Below are 22,386 nucleotides of genomic sequence, written 5' to 3'. Positions count from 1 at the left end.
AATCAAATTAAGAACCAGTACTATTTAATACAGGCCCTTGGGGGATTTAAGTGCTCACTTGCAATCATTGCGGCCATTTAATCCTCCCTGTTTCCTATTGTTTAATCATTTAGCTTTAAGAGGATCTGCCCACTTAACCCCTGACTACTAAATTTCCTTCAGTCTGCAGTTTTTCAAAATATTTATTTATCAGGTTGCCCTTGTCACAACATTTGCTGACACCCTCAAAGTTAAAAAAATAAAATAAAATAAAAAATTGGTGAGGCAAGACAACCCTTTACAGATAGCAGATAATCTACGGACCCCTACTTTATTATTCTTTTCACAAGTCAACCCCTATTTTTCCATTTTTCTCTAAAATAATGTATGTGTATCAGTCTAAAACGTCTTTTGTCTGACTATAGCTTATCCTCAAATTTGCTTAGGCATATTAGCAGCTGCATCTCCACAATCTTCCAGAGGACATTTGCTAGCTAAATGATACTACATTCAACACTGGCTTGACTGGTAGAGATTTGCTCTAACATGCGTCCTTGCACCTGTAGGAAACCCTAATCTCCATGAAGAAGAGAAGACTTGTGGAGGCCTGCGGTCTGGAGGAATAAAGCTCATTTACTCACAGAATCAGCAATTTTCACACTTATCATAAACCCACAGCAGCTGTAGCTATTTATGCACCACCTGCTTGACTTAGTAAAACCTGAAGCCTTTCAAGTTCAGAAATGAGAGTGATGAATTAATTAGCTGAGTCTCTGCCACAAACAATGGGCAGGCACCAGAGGGCTACAGAGGCTGAGCACTTTCTGGGTTAAATAAAAGGAAGATTAAAAATCCAATTCCCTGGCAGCTTGTAAGAAGGAGAAAGGGACTGCAGAGCTGGTTGCCTTAAAAAAACTCCTTTGAAATGGACCCAGCTGGGTAAGGCAGATGTTTGCCAGATCCCTTAACGCCTCCTATTGATTTGGGATGCACCACTTTTACAAGCTCCTGAGATGAGCAACAAAGCTCTGAAGAAGACTGCTTCATATTATTTATCAAGCCACCTTTAAAAAATAACATACAGAAAGTCCAACCCAATACCTGCTTTTTAGCAGGCTCTCCCATATGTAGATTAAGAACTGGAAAGGTCCCATGAGTGAATCATCTGGTAAATGGTTGGACACCCCTATTTGTATGTGTTTTTTTATCGCAATTGATACCAAGCAAATGCATGTTAAAGAGCAGGTACAGCAAGATGGGTACACAGCCCAGGTGCCTCAAACTGGTCTTTATGAGTGACAAACAGACATGGTCCAAATATTACTCATAGCACAAGAAAATGTGAGAAATTAAAAATAATTCATTTAAACTTGACTGCAATTTCCCCACATATAAAATAGTGGGAATAGTAGGAATAAATTGATAATAGTAATGTACTAATGAAGGTCTCAATGGAAAGAACTTTAAGAAATACAAAATGTTATTTTAAAAGGCACTGCAACCTTTTGTCTTCCTCCACTAATAGCACAAGTACTGAGTGTGTCTTTTTAAAAAACTTTTCTAAGGTCTGATTACACTTGATTAGACAAAATGACTCATTCTTTCATTCCAGTGTTAGGAAAAACCACCAACAGGAAGCTCCTTTTTTTAGAAATCACTTGTGTTGGACTTCACTGCCCCTGTTTTCATTTCAGGAGGCTCATATATCAGAACAAGTGCTGAATTCTTAATAAAATAGAACGAGAAGCAAGCAATCAAAAACTCAGTGCACAAAGTAAAATTCTTGATGTTCCTATAAATAAAGCTTAGCATTAATAAGCAAGACAGAGGGATCCTTCAATAAAATCCACAGAATACTAAAACAATGAGAGGCTGGCAGTGCAATACTAAGCATAGAGCTACAGCGTCCTAACCCTATTCACTTCAATGGGCTTAAAAGAGTAACTGCTTAGGATTGCATTGGCTCTCCACTGAACTCTAGATACCAGCAATCACAGTGTTGTGACTGACCTGGAACCAATATTTGTATCAAAGCCCCAAGTGTGTGCAAGATTATATATTGGCTTTGGAACTCTGTGTTTACTGCTAATACTCAGACTGTTTCTTAAAGCCACTTTCCAGATAAAGTAGTATTTGTTAATTCATTTCTATCAAATATGGCGATACAGTATGAAATAGGTGCCAATGTGGACTTCTACTTGAATAACTATACTGAAGATTATTCTGTTGCATTCCCTAGGATGATTGTTTTCCTCTGTTGGCTGTCACAGTGACTTGAACCAACTTTAAAAATTTCGAGGTCTGGCCAGCCCAGCTCAGGCCAAGGCGCTTTTCCAACTCTCAGCCCCCACTGCCAAAGTACAAGGGCTGTTCTCACATTGTGTCACATTATGTAAAAGACAGCTAAAATAGCTTCTGTATAGCTGTCTATCCACTCTGTAGGTATAGCCAACAAGGGTTGCCAACTCTGGGTTGGGAAATTCCAGGAGATCTGGGGTGCAGCCTGGGGGGAGGGGCAGAGTTTGGGGAGGGAAGCAGGGTTTCCAGCCCCCAGATTAGGTTTGGAGATCTCCCAGAATTACAACTGATCTCCAGACTACATAAATCATTTATTTATTTATTTAAAACATTTATTCCACTTCTTCTGGAGAAAATACCTGCTTTGGAAGGTGGAGTGTATGGCATTACACCCTATCAAGGTTCCTTCTCTCCCTAAACCCCACTCTCCCAGGCTCCACCCTCAAATCTCCAGGTATTTCTGAATCTGGAGTTAGTAACCCTAGAGGGGAGGGACCTCAGTGGGATATAACGCCATAGAGTCCAGCCTCCAAACCAGCCATTTTCTCCAGTGGAACATACTTCTGTAGTCTGGAGATCAGTTGTAATTAGTGTTGCCAACCTCCAGCTGGGGGCTGGAGACCTCCTAGAATTACAGCTGATTCCCATACTACAGTGATCATTTCCCCTGGAGAGAATTGCAATATTGGAGGGTAGACTCTATGGAACTTTACTCCACTGTGGTTCTTCCCCTCCCCAAACCCCACTCTCCCCAGACTCCACCCCCAAAATCTCCAGGAATGTCCCAATTTGGCAACCCTAAGTGTAATTCTGGGAGATCTGTAGGACCTACATGGAGACTGGCAACACTACAACTAGCAACACTACACTTCAAGCATTTTTAGTAGAAAAGTGGCATATGACTAATTTAAATAAATGAATAAATGTGTTTTAAATACATAAAGAAGAGTGGTACCGCTTACCACATTGCCTGCATACAGAGTCTCCCTGTCACCACCATCAGCTGCCTGAATTGTTCAGCAGTGGCAGAGAAACTCTTTATAATACATATGATGGGATTCACGTGGTGAAACGTGCTGCACATCATGACTGCAGCATAAAGAGGCTTCCACACATAAGCTGTTTCAGCTCTTTTTCTTAAGTCTGGTGCCATGTGTATACCAACTCTACAACACTATCTCTGACTGAAAAGTTTTATCCCTTGTTAGGTCATGGTTCATTCCAAAGTCTTGTACAGATGACAGAATAACCCAGTATCACAGTGCATTCCTGGGGTTGGGGGCCGAAACTCCTGTGGAGTTGATGTGACTCCTACGCCGGCGTCTATGCCACTTGCACCGCGCAAACTGGCACGGACGCCGGCGTAGGGGCACTTACGCCAGCCCCCCTGGACCAAGGCAGCAGTGCAGCCCTCGGACACCGGCGCAGCCTCCCGCCAGCATTCTCCTGGCACAAGTGCCCGTGCTGTCATCCCGGGAGGCATTTCCAGGGCATCTGGTGGGTGGAGCTGGCGCTAGGCAGCTTCCTAACCCCTTTCAGCCCAGGAACTCCTCCTAACGTGATGGCGGTGTCACACATCCTTTTTGATGGCGCAGCGTCGCTGTTTGCAATGGGACCTTTTGCCCCATTTTCAGGATTTTTTTAAAGCCCTCCCCTCCCTGCAGTGGCCGTGAAATGTCTGTGGAGGCGCTGTGGCAGCACCACGGCCATGCCGTCCCTGTCTGCGGCGACTTTCAGGAATGGGCTGAGTGCGGTTGTGTTTGTGTCCATAAATCCAAGTTGTGCAATTCTGGCCTACAATACGTTGTTATGGTTATTATGATGACAGGCTAACCAAGGCATTTTTTCATCCTCTTCAATATAAATGCTTATTGAATTATTAACCTTCAAACAAGATATGATTGATAACAATTATAAGTTGTTCTTCTACATGTTTTTCTAAGAGTGAACCAGTATTATTTTCCCCTGGAGTCAAAGCCTGCATGTTTCTTGATGACAGTATCTGCCTGAGAAGATGGTTAATGAGTCTCTCTTGTCCACTATGGAACACCTCCTATACAGTCTCCATGGCAATCATTGACAGCACATACATTCAAGAGTTCTAATTACCGGGGGAAGGGGTAGATCAGCCCACTCTGATCAGGCAGTCTATAGAACAGAAAAAAGCTTCACGTTTAAGTAAAGCCGGTTAGGATGAAACCAAATTTTGCTGGCAATTAGAAGCAGTTTATAAAATTTCACAGTCTCATAGTGTGAGGCAAATCAGTCCACGCAGGAGAAGCAGCTTTAACGACACTGTAGGGCTTGATACACATATCACAAGGCTAAAAGGCTGCAATCCAATGGATCCTCTTACTGCTGAGTAAGTGTTCACATTGCACATGTATTCCTATATGCAGTTCTTGCATGAACCTTTTATTAAAACGGACACTAATAGGACATCAGGCATGCCAAATTTCACCTTGTGACAGCATACATTTCTACTTAACAATGAAGAAAATCCTGTATCCAGAGTGGTCACTGTATGTCACTACATTTGTCTTTGGAACTATACCCACCAAATTAAAAGCATGATTATTATGTGAAGGAGAATGGGTGAATACAGATGAGTATTTATCAACTGTCAATGTCACCACAGTGCACATTCCAGGGGAGCAGCTGTGTATTGCAACCACAGTCTTGTGGTATCTTATGGACTTTACAAAAAAAGAAATGATTGTGGCATCAACTTTCACAAAGCAGAGGACAAAAAAGTGAGGTCAGGCTCACAAAACCTGTGCCACAATAATTTTCAAAAAGTTTTTTAAAATACTGTAAAGACTTTGTTGTAGGACTACAGTGTATATCAAACCATGTGATAAACTGGCTTTGTATTGCCAAGTGGCAGGATGTGAGGGCCAAACTAAATGTGATGGTGTCATCATGGCTGTCATGAGTATGCCATTACCATTTTAAAGTCATTTAAAATGCTGCAAGGGCCCAATCTTGAGCAGACTCACAGCGCGGCAAGCTGAGGCATTCTTGTCACACACCCCTCCATACTAGGGTTGCCAAGGTAGTAGCGGGAAATCTGCTAATTGCCAGGTAGTAGCAGGTAGTAGCATAATTTCCTGCCAGGTAGTAGCAGGAAATCTCCTGCTAATTCAACTGACCTCCAGCCGATAGAGATCAGATCACCTGGAGAAAAATGGTCTCTTTGGCAATTGAACTCTATGGCATTGAAGTCCCTCCCCTCCCCAAACCCCGCCCTCTTCAGGCTCTGCCCCCAAAATGTCCTGCCGGTTGAGAAGAGGGACCTGGCAACCCTACTCCATACACACATACTTATCGAATGCTGATACAGCCTTCCCTTGGCTTTGGCATTTGACTAGGTGGGGGGGGGGACACGACAAAGTAAGAGCGCTGCAGGCCCAATCAGGATTGAGCCCTTGCAGCATTTGAACGTGGCTTTAAAGTGGCACTGGCATTTTCATGGACGTTTGGCCCTAACAATGTAAATGTCAAGGGTAAGAACAAAGAGCATCACATCAATGCTTCCAAGGTCTACATGACTCAGTCAAACAACTCAACTCACAGAGGTCATACGTTAATCTGCAAATAGATTCAGTTTTGTACTGGAAGTTTGCTTTGATGTTGTCTTCTGGAACCATTTGCTAAGCACTCCACTGTTATGTTCATTAAAAGCCACAGGAGTTCAGCCATTTTATGCTTGCTAATAAAAATGGGCGGGGCTTACTTACATGACCCTGAACGAATTGTGCAATACAGTAGGACACAAAATTAAATTTGTTGCCTGGAAAATCACCAGCAAAAACATGAAATTATTACAATCCTGATCATGGGGGAAACTGCTCCATCTCATGACAAAATCAATTAGATGAAACTACATAGACATCTATAACATCGTTTGAATTTCCTGTGTGCTTTAGGTCATATGAATTTTCTGTCATACTTTTTAACACATTACCACTTCGCCCATGAACAACCGAATTCAAAGAAACACTTTGCATGCAATTATAGTTTCTAATTGATTCTGGGTTTTATCCAAATGGATGTTTTCATGGGCAATGGCCATGACTCTTGGGTGATTTCCACAAGGATATACACACATACAAAAACCCCATGGCTGCTAACCAGTCTTCACAAACATGTTCTCTGACCAGTTAAGAACATTACTTCCCAGATATATGAACTTCGAAATATGAAAATAAGTCAGTGGACTTACGATCCCGAGGGACTTCAATGGCTCTGATGAAGTGATGAAGGTATAAAGTGAGCACCACTCCCACATATGTTAGGAGATACCTTTGCATTACCATTTTGAATATTTGGCTAAGATCCAAAGTTCCCAGATTCCTTCAGCAAGGCAAAGTGGTGTCTTACTACTGTAGTGCAGTAGGATGTTTGGATTTACTGCAAAAAACAAACACAGAGGAATACGTTATTGACCTACATTTAGCTTCATATTTGTCTCATTCTTTGAGAAAGATTTCGAGTAAGATAGCTGTCACAGGAACAGAAGATGCATAATCAAACTAATACTTTTTATTCTGATAACAGAAGCCTGGTCAACATATGCAGCAGAATGAGGCAGAAGAATGAGGAGGTAGTAAAATGGACTATACAAGTGAAGGACTGTATATTTCAAAATTCCCCAACTTTAACAGTGCCATGTAACTAGCAAACTAGCTCAGCAAGCTAAGGGATAGGTTGGAACTGGGGTTGCCAACCTCCAAGTAGTTAGCAAAACAAGAAAAGAGCACCTCCGTGCTATTACCGTCAGGTTTGGAAACTGGCACGGGAAGAAATCAGTACAATAATACAAAATGTGTATATTGTGTTTCAAAACATTTCAACAAGTACAATGGACTACAACAAGTGACAATAAACAATATATACAAAATATACAAAACGTGTTTGATGCAGTCTATGAATAGTACAGTCTATAAATAGTAGAATCTTCTTAGTATATAGAAAAGTATTTTAAAAGTCCATCAGGTACATGTATAAATGATCACAGAGTCTTCATTAAGCTTGATGGGTGGGGGACGGCCGTTTCAAAATTTCTTCAGCCCCATTTCCAATCAAGTATCCAAGCTTAATTAGATTCTGTATATCATCAATGAAGCCAGTTCACCAGTTCCCGTAGGATACTCCCAAGTGTACGCAGCAGCTTAGCTTAGCCAAGTAGCTTAGCTTAGCTTAGCCAAGTAGTAGCTGGCGATCTCCTGCTATTACAACTGATCTCCAGCCGATAGAGATCAGTCCACCTGGAGAAAATGGCCCCTTTGGACTCTATGGCATTGAAGTCCCTCCCCTCCTCAAACCCTCCCCTCCTCAGTTGCCACCCTAAAAATCTGCCGGTGGCAAAGAGGGACCTGGCAACCCTATTGCCAACCTGTAGGTGGGGCCTGGAAATTTCCCTGAATTACAATAGATCTCCAGGCTACAGAGATCAGTTCTCCTGGAGAAAATGGCTGCCTTGGAGGGTGGACTGTATGGCATTATACCCTGCTAGGGTCCCTCTTCTTTCCAAATCCTGCCCTCGCCAGGCTCCACCCCAAAATCTCCAGGAATTTTCCAACCCAGAGTTGGCAACTGTAGTAGGCACTCTTCTTCAAGTTGTATTAATTATTGTTTTTATTTGCAGAGAGGTTTTACATGAGGGAACAATTACATTTTGACTGCTCTACCTGCGCTCTGAAATGCTACAGCCAATCCTGTCACCTCATAAACCCAGCCTTTACACATTCACCAGCGTGACTAGGCCTCAAAAAGACCAGGCCTCAGAGAGGCTAACATTAAGCAGTAGGTTTCCTCCTCCTGTCTTCTTCACAAAAGGTCTTGCCTGTTCTCATTGAAAAAAATAATGATTGCAAGGAATACTTTAAAAAGGAAAAAGGTTTCAGGTGCTAAAATTCATTTTGTTTCTGTCCTGAAAGACAGCATTTGTGGTTCCAGCATAGCTCTTGTGATCAATCTATTTCACTGTGGCTAAGCAGAGTACCACTTGACACAAAGTTTAAATATTCACCTGTGTGCCATTGGCTGTTCTGGTGCCAAGTGCCTTTTTTTCATCTTCAGGGCAAGGTCTGACTGCGGTTTGTTCCTCAGAATACGTTGCATGCAGACAAAAATCCTCAAGTAAAAATGTATATACCCTTCTTCTCAAGTCAAGGGCATACATATGTAAAGGTCAGACTATTTGCCTTTAAAATGCTTGGAAACAAGTTGCTTTTTTCCACACATTTTCAAGGAATAAGCACATAGAAATGGTTTCGAGAAAGAAAAAGGGATCCAAACCTCAAACGTTCCCCAGGTTTACAAAAAGGGGAGAAAAAAGCCTGGGTGCCCTACCTTGTAGATTATTTTTTATTCACATAATGGGATCACCCACCACTATTCGATGTACATTAGTAATTACTCCTGCATTTCACCGCAGCATATGCTACCAGATAAATTAGATATCACCAATTCAGGTAGTATGGGGGAATGATGCTGAAATATAGCATGTCTTGACAACATTTTCCAGATGGACTAGTAAAAGACAAAAGGATAGCCTAGGGTGTAAGAGGGAAGGGATGGTGGTAGAGAAATACAGAATTGCCTTCCTTTTATTTAAAGAAAAAGGGGACACCAGCCACCAGAAAGATGCAAAAGTAAAAGCCAGTAAAGGTGTATTTATTTAATAACCAGTATTTATTTAGGAAGTAGTTTCCAATGTGTTTTGCAACATACACAAACAAGCATACAATTTAACCACAACAATTTCAAAATCATAAAAAGGCCTCAATATGAACCAACAACAAAACCCTGCTCATTAATTAATACAATTAATTGCTTGATGAACAGAGTTTCCAACCTCCAGGTCAAGCCGACCGACCTCCAGGAATTACAGCTGATCTCCAGATGACAGAGATCAGTTCCCCTAGAATCTATGCCACTATAGCCAGCTGAGATCCCTCCCCTCCCAAAGGCCCACTCTCCCTAGTGTCTACCCCCAAATGCCCAGGAATTTCCTAATCTGGAGCTGGCAACCCAAACAATAGGGTTGCCAGGTCCCTCTTCACCACGGGCGGGAGGTTTTTTGGGGTGGAGCCTGAGGAGGGCGGGGTTTGGGGAGGGACTTCAATGCCATAGAGTCCAATTGCCAAAGCGGCCATTTTCTCCAGGTGAACTGATCTCTATTGGCTGGAGATCAGTTGTAACAGCAGAAGATCTCCAGCTAGTACCTGGAGGTTGGCAACCCTACCTAACAATGGTAAAAAAAAGTTCCATTTCCCTCTCTTAAAAATTCAAGAAATAGAGAAGATAAATACCCTAGACAATAATCATAAGCAACAAACTAATCTAAACTCATTAAGGATTGTACTTCTAAAATTAAAAGGACAAAAGCTGAAAATAAGCCCTTTATAACATCACCAAAAAAAGAAGAAACAGAAACTCATTTATTCAGAAGTTAGACATACATTACCTCGCTTTTTGATACATTACAAGGAGCTCTCTCCACACATGATTAATAGCAATGACTTACTGAGTTCCTACACATATTGAAATAAGAAAGCAAACAGTAATACCTCAAAGATTAAATCTCCTTATGCAACATTATGATCTAGTGAGCTTCTTTTCTTAAAAGTGACATAATTAGGACTGTCAACTCTTTGTTAAGCCCAGGATATAATTATGGATGTGGATTTGTGATGGTTATCAGAGTAGCCTTTTACTGGTGCAGCAACTGTTTTCTTCTGTTGGCTATTGCTTGCCTGTCCTCTGGTTTCTTTTTAAGGTTCCTCAAGGTTTTTCTCCTCATATACTTTGACAGAGATCTATATACTAATCGCGAAGTTGGCCAAATCTGAGGGCACCTAAATCCAGTTATTAGAGCCGTGAGTGGGCAAGACAGAGGTTTCTACAAACCTGAAAAATGCCCCAGGTTTGCGGGAAACTGTGAAATCTGAAAAACAAATACATGGGAGGGGTTAAAAAACCCCAAAATTATAATTGGAGCACCTGTAGCTTTAAGCAGTGGATTCCCTCAGTGGCTGTTGCAAGGAAATGACAAATTCCAGGCTTGGTTCTGTCAGTAAAAGGCGGGGTGGGGGGGCAGGGCCCTTTCCAGATCTATTTTGGCCTTTGAGGGAGGACTCATTGGGCCGGAGCTGGCTAGGGTTGCCAGCTCCAGGTTAGGATATTCCTGGAGAATATGTGGTAGAGTCTGAGGAGGGCATAATGTATGTAATGCCATAGTCCACCCTCTATGTAATGCCATAGAGTCCACCCTCTAAAGCAGCCATTGTCTTCAGGGGCACTGATCTGTGTTGACTGGAGTTCAGTTGTAATTCTGAGAGATCTCCAGGTCCCACCTAAAGGTTGGCAACCCTAGCAGAAACCTCTGGGTGACTTGTTAGCATCTGACTTGCATGAGTCAACTAGGCCTGGCTGCTTGCTATTCTTCAACAGCAGCCACCCTATTAGAGCTTCAGAGCAGGGTCTGTGAGACCCAGGTATGAATCCCCACCTTGCTGTGGAAGCTCACTGGGTGACTATGGACCAGTCACATACTTTCAGCCTAACCTACCTCACAGGATTGTTGTGAAGATAAAAAGGAGGAAAGGAGAATGTAAGCTGCTTTGGTCCCCACTGTGAAGAAAGGTGGGGTATAAATGAAGTAAATAAATAATAAATATAGCTGAAGACTGGAGGCATATGTAAGGTAGGTCAGTGAATGGCTGAGGAGAGACTGACACAGGGAAGGAGGAGATGATATGAGGGTTGCCAGGGGGAGGGAAAGAGGAAATAGTGTGGGAAGAGGGATACAAGGAAAAGTGAGATGCCACTAGAGATGCCCGACAAGTCCTTGAGGGTTCCTTACAAATCTAATTTTATAGTAACCAAAGTTACCCAAAGTTTGGGTTATAGTAACCCAAAGTTACAGTGTTTCCTTTTATGTGTAAATCAACAATATATACATTTTTACTGAGAGAGTTGTTATACAGAGTCCCATTCCTGACAATACTTGCAGATTTACCATACACAGAAATCTGAATACATACAAATCTTCTGGATGAATACTTTGTATAGTCATTTCAATGTACAATTCTCACAATACCCGTGCAAGGTAGGCTGGTACTGTTATCCCCATACTACAGATGCACTGAGGCAAACAGAGCCCCTTACTGAAGACTAGCCTAACAGAGTTTGTGACTCAGATGAGATTTGAACCAGCAGCTTCCCAGATCACAGGTTATTTTCTTCACCACTATGCTATACCAGGTCCCAGAGTTATAGTTCTCTTCAACACAACCACAGGTTTAATATCAAAGTGGGTATATTGTCCAATAAATATTAGTTCCAGACCAACATGAATAGTAACATATAAGACAGATTGCAAACAATCATTTTGTTTTCAACTGTATTTCAATTCCTACATAAATATACCTTAAAGCTCTATCATGTGTTACTGATAGAATGACAGATAGAATAGAAGTTTCCCTTTTGAAGTTATCAAGCCTGAACCAATTGCTGCAAACTTGTAAGAAGTGATTGTATGGAAAATTACTTCTGATTTCCAATACCTTAAAGAGTGATTATATGGCAAAAAAGAGACCTCTTACTTAATGTAAGCAATTTCTCATCTACTGGGACATCCAAAAATAACATTTGGCTACTTTTGGATGTGATCCCCCCTCCCCCCACCAAGAGTGTTCCTACTGAAGAACCCACATGTTAACTATATTTCATAATTCTGCATAAGTCTCTTTGGGGATCTTTTTGGATTGACAAGTGGGGTGGAAATGAAATAAATAAATATATTTATTTAGTTTATTTTCATTTCATCCTTACTCCAAGGAGCTCAAGAGAGTGTACATCTTCCTTCCTCTACCAAACAAGCCTGTGAGGTAGGTTAGACTGAAAGACAGTGACTGGCCCAAGGCAACCCAACAAAGGCTAATGGCACAGTGGGGATTTGAACCTGGATCTCCCAGATCCTAGTCTGACTCTCTAACTTCTGCATCACGCTGGTGGACATGACAATATGATACAGTTCTATTCGAAAGCTGGCCTAGCTTGCAGGTTTGAACACGCAGCAGAGCTAGCAAGGGCGGTGATATGGTAGACTCGTGGAACTTATCTACAACACGTGGCTCAAGATTGTGTTTCCGTGTAGCTTGCTTCAGATTCATAGCTTCAAATGGGAAAACTGCTTTTAAGCCATGACATTAATGAAGCAAGATATATGCATATCTTGTGCCCTCACTAAATTACCCCAGCAGTATAGAAGCAGAGTACATCAAAAGCTTTGCATTGCTTTCTTTGCCCCTTTTCTTCATCATTAGTACAGTAAATTTTGAATCTTGCTCTGGGAATACAATTCTATATGCATCAGTAAATCCTCTCTGTGTGTCCCAATTCCACCAGTCAGATTAAAGATTAAGGGCAGGTTTTTTAGCTTGTGATTTTTTTTTAGTCATTCTAAAGATTTTTTTGATCCAGCTGTTTCCGAGAGAGAGAGAGAATAGCAGTATCAAAGAATCCCAAGCCAAGGCCGGGCTCAGAGCAGCTCACATCAGATATCATTCATATACAATCTACATTACACTAAATTACAAAAAAATAATTCTAGAATTAAAACCAGGTTTCATAAAAACTAAAATCTGAAAACTGGCAACCAAATTCTCAACACAGAGGTTGACACAAGTTTCTTGGTGGTCAAAACTGGTAAAAAAAAAAAAAAACTGGTTGGAGCCAATCCACTGTCAGAAACTCAGAACAAATGTATGGTTTTATCATTTGAATTTCCCCAGCTTGGAGCTTTTTCTTTAGAAAAGTCATTACCAGGCGCCACTCCAAAATTTGTGCAGCCATTCCACGCAGATAAATGCAGAGGGTGTCACGACTATTCAAGCAACCAAACCCTCTATTTTAAGTCTAATTACAAAACTTTGAATGCCCCACTTTTTACTTAGAAGCATTGCGCATGGTAGACTTTAGTGTCTACTATGTAGTTAGTGTTTAGGAGTCAACATATTGATAGATTTAGAAGTTCTAAGTAACACAGGCCAGGCAATAGTAATTTGCATGCTTCCTGGGGATTAGGAAGCACAGTAAGAAGGCATTACAGGTCTGCAATGAACAGTATTAACTGTATAAGCGAACGAAAAACAGAAGTCTCCAACAAATAGTACCATACGTATTTCTCCTGGTATATTAACAGGGAAAAGAAGGGCCAAATTCAGATTCTCAGCATCTGAGAAAACTCAATGCTTACCAGCAGCCCGCTCATCTTTTTCTGGGCAAGGCAACTCACCGTGTTCCTGGAAGCAATTTGTTACCATGCTTGTGCAAGTGGGTGGCTTGCAGTCCGGAGACACACAGAATGCTGTTTGCCCACGGTTGTACATCAGAGCAGAACACTGCCCACGCTGTCCCGACCTTTCCTGTCACTAAGACCAAAATCCCACCCACACTTGCACTAATGCAAAAACAGCAGTGCTTAACAGAGAGAAGCACGCAGAGATGCTAACAGTGGCACAACTATGATTTCTCCACCTCTGGGCTAGTATAAAAGCCGGTAAGTTAATGTCACTTCTTTGTCTTTATTAAGCTGGCACTGCAGATAGGCGGAGCGCCATGACAATACTCATATATATGAAGGCTGTCGTGACGCTCCGCCTATCTGCTCTGCTTATTCCTTGTTCCAGGTGACAGGTGGTTGTCCAGCGCTAGTTTCTGAAGCAGATCTGGTAACAAGCTGACCACAACAGTTTACTTCTTTCAAATTATTTTTAAAGAAATAAATGTTTAAAGAAATTAACAAAAAGAAGGATTTTTAGCCCTCTAAAAGCCCTCTAATCTCACATTTATCTGGTTGTACTTAATAATGGTTACAAATTTAAACATTTACAGCAAAATTTGCTAGCTGGATAGGTAGTTATAGGGAAGGATAGAAGCAACGTTAGTCTACTTTAGTGTACATGCAGGCACACTCAGTAATCTTGGACCAGTAATTCTCCCTCAGCCTAAACTACCTTCCAAGGTTGTTGTGAAAAGCTAAAGAAGAGAAGGAGGAAATCACCAAAGCTCCTTGGAGAAAATCACCAAGGAGGTAAAATAGGGGAAATGATTTGCCAGGAAAAGAAATAAAATAGGGAATATCCCTGCTAAATAAGAACAGAGTTTGTATTTTTCTTTTTAACCCCAGTATAATTCTTCCCAATGTAAGGATCATGTGATCAGCTTCTATTTGCTACAAAATCACAATAAAAGTGCATGTTACATTTCTATCTGACAAAAGTCTACCTTCACACTACCTTGAGAAAGTGGAAGTAAGAAAGAAAAATGGGCAATTTCACACAGCAAGAAAGCAAGCTACATAGACCAAGTGTGGCAGATACACACCAGATGCAGAAACAAACAAAACCCGAGCAGACATTTCTCTGTGATGTTTATGCCTTGTGAAGATGGACATTACATGCTTCTTTGCATTTAGATTGCATACTGCAGTGCTTAATAGCATGTAATACTTGGGGATGAGAATTCAATCGTACATCCATGTCTGATTGAAAATGAAAGATAAAGAAGGATTAAGTGTTGCCGGTTGAAAGGACTGCCAAAGTAACAAATATATCTAGAGCCAAGATCATTGTAAGAATGGTACTAACACTCACACATACATTTCAAGGGTTTCTACTTTCTTTTCTATATCTCATGCAGGATTAATTCAATTTTAAAAACAAGTGATTGCAAAAGGGGAAAAACTTAAAGTACACATCTACTTCTACAGGAAAATCCAGCAGTCTGGGTTCTTAATTTAACTAATTCAAAACAAGTTCAAAATGGCAGCACTGAGGCAGAAGGGGAAATATACCTTTCCTTTATAGCACCCTATCATGATTGATGTGGAAAGCTCCCACCTGGCAGCATCAACAAATGCTCCACATCCTAATACTATCAAACATGTTTTCTAGCAGATCTCCAGGAGCTCAAGTGTAGGCCTTTCCCACCTCTGATAATTATGATTGTTGCGCCATAGATAGCAGAGGCTGCTGTCAGGGGCCTTCTGCAAGCTATGGATGCATTCTCTATGACATCTCTCCAAACACTCAGTATAACCAGACTTCAATCTCAAAACTCAGAAATTATGTGGGAAACTACCAGTGGAACAATGCCACACCAGCTCTAGCTCCATTCATTTTTGTATCATTATGACGCACTCTTGTTCTGTCACATTCTGTGGGTGGCATTTGCCAACGGAAGCAACAGGATCTCAGTCAAATCTCTATTTTGGCTAGCACAGAGCAGACTTCTGCTAAGAACAAATATTTGGGCAGGAGAGTGATTTAAGTGGCTGGTAGGGTAAGAGAAAACATTGTAAGGGTTACTGCAGAGTACGCTGTATGCCTGGATCTGGAAGAGTCACTTACAAAACATAAAATTGTTCAAACAACAAGTTAAAGGTTTCAAATGATATTGCTTAAACCACTCTATTTTCTCATGTCAGGGTTAAAGAAGAACGTTTATTTTGCAATATAAAAAATGTCAACAATATGCTAATAGAATCAAAGACAAAAAGCTAGCCAGTTAGTTTTTTTCCTACTCTTCTAGCTGGCACTATGGATGAGGACATAGTTTTAGATACAAGTGCAATAAAAGTACTTGTTACAGAACTGTGCCTACAGAAGACAAGAATGTCAGTTGCTAACCATTCTGGAGTAGCAAAACTGCACACACAGTTCTCAAATGAAAAGTCTTATTTCTAAACTTGCTTTTAATATATGAAATACCCATAGTTCATAAAGAAGCATAACTTTTAAAATCCCACATTAAGGTATACCAACAAAATCCAACCTCCAACAGACCTCAAAAAGACAAGACCAAACTAAGTATAGATAGCTAGATGTTCCAGTGTAGTGAGTGAACAAGGAAGAAGTAGCATACAAAAGTCAAGGTATGGAAGAGAAACATCTAAAAAGTGGGACAATTTTATGGAGGTCTGTACAACATTTCTGTTCACTATTTTCTATGCTGTTGTGTTATGGATGTATGAATGGGCAGCTGAATATACATAGCTGAATACGTTATTCACACATTCAGCCATGTATTCATACCTTTTGATACAGAGATTCACAACAAGATTCAACGTCTTGAGTACCAACGTACTTTAGCACAAAAGTTCTTCTGCATATTCTTTTCATTACAATTCAGTCAAAAAACAGCCTGTCCCATTACCCATGAATCCTGAGCCACCAATTCAAAGACACAGCACTACTTAAGCTAGAATTTGCTTGTAGTGAAACACTAACATAATATGGTATATCTGTTAGTTAATAATTGAGCTCAACACCACCAAGCTGAGATATACTCTACCCTTTTCCCACTTGCTTCAAATTTTTTAAACATTTAGCACAGGAAAAACACTGTCCCACACCCTTGATGAGGAATCGTTTTACTTAGCTCCTAATTAATTCATTTCATGTATTTGTGTGAATAATTACCATTCCATGTAAATGAAACTCTAAAAGTAAACATCATCCGAACCAAGCACTAATTATAGTCACGAAGAAAGCTCACACACTACTTGACTACCGTTCACAAAAATAGCCCCAATTATCATGTATTGTAGCAGTGGAAAGCTTAAGCGGCTTTTAATACAGATGGTGAGGAGGGCTGGTTCAAGGCATTTTACTGCTTCCTTCTGTGTGGCCACCAGCTGGATCCACAATGGGTTCAAGTTCATCCTGGCCTGGCCTGGCAGTGGCACAGATCCCTGAACTGATGCCTCCTTTTGCCTCTTGTGCTGTTGATGGCCAGGAACAAGTGAAGCTCTTAATCTGCATCTGCACACACTTCAAGGTTCTGCCCAAATAGCCACTTGGGTGATTTTTGTCAGAGAATCAACACAGATGGTGAGGTCCAGAAACCAAGCTGGACTTCCTAATCATAGTCCAACCTATCCTGTAGCAATCAATTACACACACGAATGATTACAATAACTGCTAGAGAATATTAAAGGACATTAACATACTAGGGCATAACATATGTGACTTTAGTGACTTTAGATAGAGATGCATTGTTTCCACTAGATGGTAATATTCGACTTACAATTAACATCAGTGGCATGAATGGTTAATAGAAGGTATGCATCAGATTGAACCTTGACTCATTACTTGAGTTATGTGGACACCATTATGAAAAGAGGACCTTCATTTTTCAGTTAAATGTCTAATATTCACAAGAGTACAAAACCCAACAACAAGCATTACATAATCCCCCATTCATGCAGAAATGATGTAAATTGGATTTCTGAGGTAAGACTGCTGACTGAGATAAAAAACACCAGAGGATACATTTGGGAAAGGGAGCAGATTGGATATGCTTCTGGCCTTTGTTATTCATACTGTCCAGCTCTCCATTTTGTTCTGTTCCCCCTCCTGTAAGCAAAGGCATAGTTTGCATGACAGACTGAATTATGTCATTATGGGGTTTTTTCTCACGACATCATCTCTCCTTTTAGAGGAACCAGTTCTTCATCCCACCCCCTTTTAGCACTCAGTGATTTGAGCTTTGAAACAGGCAAAATTTCTTTTCCATACAGATGTGCTCTAACTGCTATCAGCGGGCCTCTGTCAAAATAGACAGCATCAAGTTAGATGAGAACTCTGCTTGGTGAGACAGACGCCTTCTTCAGGTATTTTTCTGCACATTCCTTGAACACAGGTAGGGAGGCAGGGTCACACCCACTGGTGCTACCCCCTAGTATCGGACACACTCAGCTGAACATCTGAAATAAGTCCCTGGTATAAGATGTTTTCCCACTGGTATATTATACCCATGGATATTCAGAAGATGAACAACAAGTTAAGTGGTCACTGTTGGAAATGTAAGGAGATAGATGAGACATTCTACCATCCATGGTGGACAGGTAAGAAGATAAAACAGTTTTGGAGAGAAGTTCATTCTGTAATTCAAAAAAAATTAAAGGTGAAATTTGCATTGGATTCCAAAACCATGCTGCTGGGAATACTACCATCTGCTATTATGAAGTCTGCAGAAGAACTGGAGAGATATATGATTAGAGTGGCAAGAATTGTTTTGCGTCAAAGTGGAAGTCAGAAGAATGTCCAGACATCAAAGATTGGAGAGATAAACTGAATATGCAGTGATGGCAAAGTTGATAAATATAGTAAATAAAAGATCTAGAAAAGAGTTCAAAAAATGGGAACTGTATTATTTATATGCTATGTAAAGGTTTACATAAATACCGGTAGTAAGAAAACTGGTTAGTTTTAAGATTTAGCATTATAAAAGTTATTAGGTATAAATCCTATATACATTATATTGGAGATAGCATCTAATTCTGGTTAGAATAATTATGTAACTACAAAGTTAAATCAGAGATTAAAATGCTTAGATACAATAATATATGAGTAAGGCCCTCACTAATTCCTTTTGAAAATATATAAGTTGGTAGAAATTACTGATGGGTAGATTGGGGCATGGTAATAAGACAAAGGTAAAACATAGATATCATGATTGGAGTGCTATCATAAAAGACAATTAGCAATAACAGTATATGAGACTTTTATATTACGAGATAGAACTTATAATGAAATCATATGTTTTAAGAGCACCCTGCCAAAGTATGTTTTGGCACATTAAAATGCATTGTACTGTGTTGCGTTCGTTATGGTGTTACCGTATGTATTGTATGTTTTGTTTGTATTCAATAGTTTTAAAAATAAACTTTGATTTAAAAAAATGAAATGAGTCCCTGTGTGCATACAAGGGTGGGGGGAGCAGAAACCCAAAGCTCAGTGGGAAACCGAGGCATGTTAGCTGAATGCACCACTGCCAGGGCGGGGGAAGTCAGCAAGCATGATCCCACTGCCCTCTATGTGTGTTCAGAAGAATGTCAGAAGAGGACTCAAGTTCTCAGCTATAACCCCAACAAATTTGTGAAAGTTCTCCTTCCCCCACCCCCCAATATTCCATATTCTGCCAGAGAATGATGGACTTAGGAGAGGAACTGCCTCTGAAGAATAGGCGAGGTACATCCCAAGCTAATCCTCCCAAGTGGTACAACAAGCTTGGAGGTGGAGAAAGTATTGCCTTAGCTCAGTGTTCATTTACATTTTTATACCCAGCCTTTCATCCCAATGGGGACCCAAGGTGGCTTACATAATTCTCCTCTCTTCCATTTTATTCTCACAACAACCCTGTAAGGCAGGTTGACTAACCCAAGGTCATCCAGCAAGCTTCCATGGCAAAATGGGGATTTGAACTTGGGTTCTCCCAGATCCTAGTCCAACCCTCTATAGCACAGAACTTTTGTTTCTGCCTATCTGTTGTACTTCGAATGCAATATATAGCTTTGTCTTGACTGGATTCCCCCAGCCAGCAGCTGTTGCCCTGTAAAATGCCAGGCTCACTCATGACACTGCATCAATAATAAATGTTTCCCTTATCTTTGCATAAAGCAGCAAAGTCTCCCAATAACTGCTCCCTACCATATGAAAAGATGGGGGTGAACTCTCTTCCATCAGACTTTACTGGCTCAGAGGTAAACGAACTGAGCAAAGTGGTCATGATAGAAAGGGCAGTCCTTGGCTATAAAACACACGACTCTACCTGAAGCAAAGCAAAAGAACACGGTAATAACTCTGTTGAAGCTGCTTCAAAGCTGGTTCTGACCCCTTCTAGGGCTCTAACAGCTTATTCAAGAGAGATTACTTACCAAAGAAGCAAAGTACAAAGGATGAAAGTCATATGGAGACAGAAGACTTGGAAGCTGGATTTCTTCATATATGTATATATTGTATAAGATGCGTGTTCAGAAGAACCACCCTCAATTAAGTATTCCTTCAGTGCCTGTCAGCCACTACGTGTAACGTAACCTTTCAAAACACCTCCCCCCTCCATCTTTCAAACTCCACTCAGAGGGGACAGGACCTGGGATCTCCATCTGTTGTGACAAAGAACAAGTTTTGTAGCTGGCTTTTATTCATACAGAGGGACAAAGCGGGGTGGGGGTGGGGGTGGAGAGAACATGCTAATCTAATCTCAAGAGCGGAGAGTCACAGGGCCAGGGAAGAAGTCTTGGTTGACACATTTTGATCATTAATAGAACATGAACTGCATGCTAAACAACTGGGTCACATTTTCCCTCAGCTCAACTCCTCCACGCAAACTAAAAGCCAGCATAGAGAAAAAGCACTGTATTGCCAGTTGCTCCTTGGAAGAGTGCAGCAGCTTTCAAGAACGAAAATTAGCACAGGGCCCAATCTGAAAACTATAGAACAACAACTGGTTTGGATCAGGTATATGTTCTGGGCTCTGGGAACAAAGTTTCAGAATAGGGAAGGCTGGTTCCAAAGGACTACTGCATATTCAAAATTAAACCACGCAAGAGTATGTTTTAAGGAGGACCAAACTATCAGGCTAGAAGGGCAGTACTGAAATAAGTAATTATGATCAGTTCCATCTATGACCATTTGCAAAGGGAGCCGCAGATGAAGCGAGACTGCCTATATTACAGGAATACAGGGAAAGCTTCCTGGTGCCCCAATCAAAACAGGGTTGCACATGCCTGTAACTATTGTTCATCGATGTCTTCTGTGCAGACACACATTGGGACAGCGCACACAAAGGCCGGCAGCAGAACAGAAGTTTCTAGCTTCCCAAGGTACCAAGGAGGCACCCCTCCCCTACAGAGCAAGCACAATGGTTTTTCCCACCCAAACTATCTCGAGCTCTGAATGAGTGGCACCCCTGACCCTCAGTTCCTGCTTGTCTGCTATGAACTCTTAGAAAGGATCTTCATAGAAACTTAAAGCCAGAGAAGAGAGATCACAGTGGGGCAGGAGAGAGGGAATGCGTGGTCGTTTATGCATGGGAACTTTCACTCACATTCTCCCCAGGTATGCCTCGGTTGTTCCTTGGAGTTATGCATGAGTTTTCCGTCCATTATAGATGACCTCACAAATCCTGGGACTTCCCATTCCTCTATTAACCTGATTCTTCTATCCTGAGATCAGCTTAGGTGAAATCTCCATGCATAAGGCAAAGCGCAGGACACAGAAGTTTGTGGGGAGTGACGTTTCTCTCACAGAAAGCACTACAGCCAATTACAAAGCATTGTGTCAAGCAGTGGGGATTCAAATGCTTCCTGCTTCTTGCTTCCTTGGAATTCTTTCTGAGCAGAAGAAAGGATTTTAAAAATAAGGCTTCAGTCCCCCCCCATTCCTTTTAGAGAGCTCCATGTTGTTGTTGTTCTTTGTTTTTAAAATGCTTTTTAACCCAGCAGTTAAATTACAATGGGGGGGGGGAGAGGGACACTTTTCTCTCACAGTAAGAACTACAGCCAATTCCAAAACAGCATTTCAAGGGGTGGGGACTCAAATGCTTCCTGATTAGAGCTTGGGGACTGCTGGTGCGTAGATTCCGAACAGGAAAGTGTGGGTCCAGCGAGCAACAAACCTCAGGTAAAACTCCCATGCATAAATTACCTGCGTCTGCACAGAAGACGTTGATGAACAACAGTTACACATAACTGCAACCCTATTTTCATCTACTGTCTTCAGCATAGCCCAGCATTGGGATTTTAGCAAGGGAGGCAGTGACTTAAACTCTAAGAAGTAGCCATTTTGAACTATGGCCAAAACCCAAGAGTCAGAACAGATCTTGCGCCACTCAGCAGAGAAGTGATCAAGTCCATCTGAAAAACAAGCATTGTCAACTGTGGGCTGCAGAGATAGTCAGAATTTCTGTGCAGTTGGGTGTTGGTCCTTAGAAGAGGGTTGCTGACTCCCCAACCTGGACTCAGAGGCACTCTTTTGTCAGTGGAAAGGTCCAGTCTAGTACTGCTGAGGATGATGTTGTTGCTGGTATCTCTGGCCTTGGTAGAATGGTGTGACAAAGCCCTGCTGGCGAGAGGCAAAGCGCTGGTGGAAGTGGGAGGTGGTTGGGATTACACCCAGTGATGTGGCTGTCTGCCGGTTCTTTTTTAAAGTAGAAAGAAAACCACCTGTGGTGGTAGATAACAATGTGGAGCCTTCAAAGGGAAGGTCCTCTACTTTGCATCATGTGCCAAGAGGTAGTGCTGTGGTCGTA

The 22,386-nt window shown here is 41.3% G+C and overlaps 1 protein-coding gene across 8 annotated transcripts in view; it reads right to left on the bottom strand.

The window, feature by feature from the left end:
• Positions 1 to 22,386, bottom strand: part of NFASC (neurofascin) — a 230,883-nt gene that overhangs the window by 122,368 nt on the left and 86,129 nt on the right. For all 8 annotated transcript variants that reach the window (XM_056867422.1, XM_056867423.1, XM_056867426.1 and 5 more), the window contains exon 3: positions 6,503 to 6,690. In XM_056867422.1, coding sequence (XP_056723400.1) covers positions 6,503 to 6,596 — 94 coding nt within the window. In that variant the 5' untranslated portion in view covers positions 6,597 to 6,690. The remainder of the gene's footprint in view (positions 1 to 6,502; positions 6,691 to 22,386) is intronic.

This window comes from Euleptes europaea, chromosome 2 (genome assembly GCF_029931775.1).
Source record: "Euleptes europaea isolate rEulEur1 chromosome 2, rEulEur1.hap1, whole genome shotgun sequence".
In the NCBI taxonomy this organism is placed as follows: Eukaryota; Metazoa; Chordata; class Lepidosauria; order Squamata; family Sphaerodactylidae; genus Euleptes; species Euleptes europaea.
Note: the sequence above shows the minus strand (reverse complement) of the source record. Positions and strands in the feature narration are given on the sequence as shown.